The sequence below is a fragment of the Leptonychotes weddellii genome, chromosome X, assembly GCF_054177405.1.
Source record: "Leptonychotes weddellii isolate Sample4059 chromosome X, ASM5417740v2, whole genome shotgun sequence".
NCBI classification, from domain to species: domain Eukaryota; kingdom Metazoa; phylum Chordata; class Mammalia; order Carnivora; family Phocidae; genus Leptonychotes; species Leptonychotes weddellii.
The window spans coordinates 9,986,723-9,991,230 of record NC_138385.1 but is presented as its reverse complement, the minus strand read 5'-3'; the positions used below and the strand labels follow the sequence as shown (position 1 = coordinate 9,991,230).

The 4,508-nt window shown below is 50.0% G+C and overlaps 1 protein-coding gene and 1 long non-coding RNA gene across 2 annotated transcripts; both read left to right on the top strand.

Annotated features, from left to right (window-relative positions):
• The first annotated feature begins 285 nt into the window (after positions 1-285).
• Positions 286-2,458, top strand: LOC102735026 (uncharacterized). Its single transcript, XR_014141473.1, has 3 exons — positions 286-670; positions 1,041-1,143; positions 2,388-2,458. It is a non-coding gene; the product is annotated as an uncharacterized LOC102735026 (long non-coding RNA).
• A 4-nt stretch (positions 2,459-2,462) lies between these two features.
• LOC145715759 (melanoma-associated antigen 10-like) lies at positions 2,463-4,142 on the top strand. The gene has a single exon (XM_081809400.1). The coding sequence runs from the start codon at positions 2,597-2,599 to the stop codon at positions 3,686-3,688; it is 1,092 nt and encodes a 363-aa protein (XP_081665526.1). The 5' UTR covers positions 2,463-2,596; the 3' UTR covers positions 3,689-4,142.
• Positions 4,143-4,508: the final 366 nt, after the last annotated feature.

The following is a 4,508-nucleotide window of genomic DNA, read 5'->3' as shown; positions in this document are numbered from 1 at the left end:
ACCTCAGGTTAATAGAGGGTACAGTCCAGGCCCTGCCAGGCATCAAGGAGAGGACCATGAGGGAGGATTGAGAGGACCTTCCACCCCAGATAGATGTGGTCTTGGTCTACCTTGAAAATACCCCAAGAGAGAGGAGGCCCCAGCCATGCCCTGCCCCTCCTGTCAACCCCAGGAGTCCACAGGCAAGGTTGGCTAGATGTGACATTTCCTTACTTTTGTCTGGGGGAGAGTCTTAGAGAGGTGAGGACCTTGGTCTGAGGAGGTGACACATCAGTTCAGAAGAAGGAGGAGTCCCGGGCTCTGTCAGGAATCAAGGTAAGGACCCTTGGTGAAGCCTGAAACCACCCGCCCTCCCTGAAAAGAAGACGTCACAGAATCTCAGCCCTGGGAGGATCTGAGCAGGGTGGCTGGGTGGGAGGAACTCTCACTTCTGCTATAGACTCTACCAAGAATCAAGGGGATAGAGGGGCTCACGGAGGTGAGGTCTTGGTTGGAGGGGGAGACTTCAGGTCAGCAGAGGGTAGGATAGGCCTTGCCAGGAGTACAAGCAGGTGTGGCTGGATTTGGTGACTTTTTACTTTTGTTTGGAGTATCCCAGGGAGTTGAAGGGCTTGGTCTGAGCTGGTGACATCAACAGAGGGAGGAATCCCAGGATCTGTGACAAGTCAAGGTAAGGACCTTGAAGGAAGACTAAGGGCACCCCCAACCCAGACGGACGGAGCCTCACAGAAACTTCACCCTGTCCCCACTGTCCACCCTGGGAGGATCTGGGTAGGAATGCCCAGATGTGGTACATCCTCACTTCCTGCATGGGGTAGGTGGAGGTATCTCTGAGAAGTGAGACCTTGGTCTGAGAGGGTGATTTCAGGTCACCAGAGGAAGTGGGCCCAGGCCCTGCCACAAGTAAAGAATACCTTGAGGGAAGACAGAGGGAACCCCTCCCCCAATCTGGGACAGATGGGGTGTAGCCCCTGCTGTCAGCCCTGGGAGACCCTGGGAAGTAGTGGCTGGCTGTGATGTCTCTTCACTTTTGTCTTGAGGGACTTGGAGCTGAGGTCTTTAGTCTAAATGTGAAGGCAGGTCAGCTGAGAAGCCACATCAGGTCAGAAGAGGAAGGAGTCCCAAGCTCTACCAGGAGTCAAGGTAAGGACCTTTGGTGAGGAACAAAGGTACTTCCCACCCCAGAAAGAAGAGACCCCATAAAGACTGGCTCACTTCTTTTCTCAGCCCTGGGACAACCCAAGCAGGGTTGCCTGGATATAGTATGCCCTCACTTTCCCAAGGTGAGGGAGGTGTCCCAGAGAGGTGAGGTCATGGCCTGAGGGGTGATATTCAGTCAGCAGGGAGTAGCCCGGGCTGTGCCAAGAGTAAAGATGGATGCCATGAAGGGAGGATTGAGGATAGTCCCACCACAGAACAGGTGGGGCCCTCCCCTTGTTGTCAGCACTGGAAGGATCTAGCAAAGGTGGCAAGATGTGGTGCCTCTTCATTTTTGTGCAGGGGTTCTCAGGAAGGTGCGGGTCTTGCTCTGAGGAGGAGACACATCAGGACAGCAGAGGGAGGAGTCCCAGTCTCTGCCAGGTTTTAAGATAGGGACCCTGAGTGAGGACTGAAGGCATACACAGCCCTACCCTGCCCCTGCTGTCAGCTCTGGGAGGTCCTGGGGCATAGTGAACAGATATGGTGTGCCTTCAGTCCTTTCTTGGTGGTCTCAGGGAGGTGAAGGCTTGTTCTGAAGGGGCCAGACTTAGGAAAACAGAGGGAGGAGTCCCAGGCTCTACCAGGCATCAATGTGAGGAATGAGGGTAACCCTCAGCTAGGAGAGAGGGATTCTCACAGACTTTGGCCACCCTTGCTGTCATCCAGGGAAGCCCTGGGCTTGTATGGTCAAATGTGTTGCTCTTTCACTTCCTTCTCATTGGTCTCAGGAATGTGAGCTCCTTTTCTGAAAATTTTACCTTACACTAGCAGAGGCAGGGATGTTGGGGAGGGGTTGGCTGCAGTGGCGTGGTGGTGGTGGGGGTAGTGGGCAGGCCTCTTGTTAGGGGAAAGGTGAGAACCTTAGTGAGCACAGAGGGGATCATCCACTGCAGGATAGTAGGGATCTCCCAGAGCCTGGCCCCTCCTCCCCTGTTCAGGGCTCCAGAACTATGAGGTGAGGTCTTGGTGTGAGGCACATGTCCTCAGGTCAGCAGAGCAGAGGAGGCCTAGGCAGTGCTAGGAGCCAAGGTGAGGTACACACCTTGAATGTCTACTAAGGACTCCACCCATGTCAGAACAGAAGGGACCCCAGAGTGCCCAACTTCACCTGCCCACAGTCAGCTCTGGAAGACTTGAGCTGTGCTGGCTGGCTGCACCCTGAAGCGCTTTCTTATATCCTCCTATAGGTTTCTAGGAAACAAACTGTCCAGGAAGACAGAAGTTCTGTGAGAACCTAGAGCACCCCCCAAAGAGCCTGTAAGTTGGCCTTTGTCAGAGCTGCCGAGGGTGTTTCTCTGCTGAGACTGCTAACCCTCTTCCTCCCTCCCATAGGCCGGTGGTACCCCATCTCCCATTGTCTTGCTCATACTTCTTGCTACTGCCAACAAGAGTCATCATGCCTCACTCTCCAAAGCGTCTACGCCTCACATTTGAGCCAGACTTTCAAGCCCAAAGTGAGATACAAGGCCTAGAAGTGGCAGATGTTCTTGTAGCTGAGGACGAGGAGGAGACTTCCTCTATTTCCAGTTGCTCTTTCAACTTCTCTTACCCCTCCACCTCCGCCTCCCCGCCTTCCTCTCCTGTGATCCCAGTCTCCCTAGAGGAGGAGGAGGAAGAGGAGCCTGCTGCAACCCTGAGTCCTCCCCAGAGTCCTCAGAGCTCCTGCTCCTTCTCTGCATCATGGAGCACATCAGAAGGAGTCTCCAGCAGCCAAGAAGAAGATGCAAGTTCCCCTTACACTTCAACAGACACTGAATCTTTGCCCAGAGACCCACTAGATGAGAAGGTGGCTGATTTGGTACATTTCATGGTCCTCAAGTATCGACTGAAGGAGCCCATCACAAAGGCAGAAATGCTAAAGTTTGTCATCAAAAGGTACAAGAAACAATTCCCTGTGATCTTCAAGAAAGCGTCTAAGTGTTTGGAGGTGATCTCTGGCATTGATGTGAAGGAAGTGGACCCCACCACCCACTCCTATGTCCTTGTCAACTCCCTGGACTTCACCCGTGATGAGATGCTTAGCGACAACCAGAGCATGCCTAAAAATGGTCTCCTGATAATCATCCTGGGTGTGATCTTCATAGAGGGCAATTGTGCCCCTGAAGAAGACATCTGGGATTTCCTGAATATGATGGGAGTGTATGCTGGGAGGGATCATTTCATTTATGGGGAGCCCAGGAACCTCATCACCAGAGATTGGGTGCAGGAGAATTATCTGGAGTACCGGCAGGTGCCTAACAGTGATCCTCCATGCTATGAATTCCTGTGGGGTCCCAGGGCTCATGCTGAAACCAGTAAGATGAAAGTTCTGGAGTTTTTGGCTAAGATCAAAGGGACTGACCCCATTTCCTTCTCATACTGGTATGAGGAGGCTTTAAGAGATGAGGAAGAGAGAGCCCAGCGCAGAATTGGTTCTGTGGATAATACTACTTCCATGTTCATTGCACAGCATTGGTCAGCAGCTTCTCCTGCCCCAACTGAAGAGTGAGCCCAGATATTCATGCTGTATTTGAAGAGGTCAGTCCTGGCTCTGAGTAGAGGAGGGTCAGGGTCAGGCTGGGGAGAACACAGTATACAACTTTGTGTTCTTCTTCTATATGGATGATTTGGAAGTTTATCTTTTTTTTCCTTTTGGTATTCTTCAAATGCTGTTTTTTTAATAAAATGTTTATTAGCTTTAGAATCTAAGTATGTAAATGAATTTGCCACACACCTATTGCTGTTTATCAGATTTAAGAATATTAGTTTTGATATTTTACAAAACAAACTGGGGAACCTTCCCTCTTATTTTGTGATCTGGAACAAGATAACATGATACTGGAATAGGAACTTCCTTGGAAATGTGAAAGAAAATGGAGAAAAAATGTAAAATGTGGTTAATTTTTGGATTCCCTTAATCACTTTAGTTTATTGTTCTGTAAAATTAAAAGATACATATCTGGATTTGCTTGGCTTACTGAAGAAAGTAGGCATAATCTTAATAAATCTTATTTTAAAAAACCCTGCTTACTGACTCATTTATTCGCCAAACATTAATTGGATATTTTCTCCTTGGAAAGCACTGTGTTAATAGTGGAAATACTAGGATAAACAAGACACACCCCTAATCATAAAATGGTAGGTGCTAGGAGCAGCAATCATCAGGAAGATGGTGAGATGTCGTCTAATACCTAAAAAACAAGGAGTGATGAGGTAGATCTCCAGATGCGAGCAGTCAAGTAGAAATGCCCAAAGCTGAGGCAGTTTAGGGCTTTGGGAAACTGCAATTCCTGCTGTGGGTGGTAGCAGGGGCCAGTCTGTCAGGTGAT

What these genes read in the sequence shown, in the direction of transcription:
- LOC145715759 (XM_081809400.1), top strand. Translation starts at nt 2,597, where the DNA reads ATGCCTCACTCTCCAAAGCGTCTACGCCTCACATTTGAGCCAGACTTT.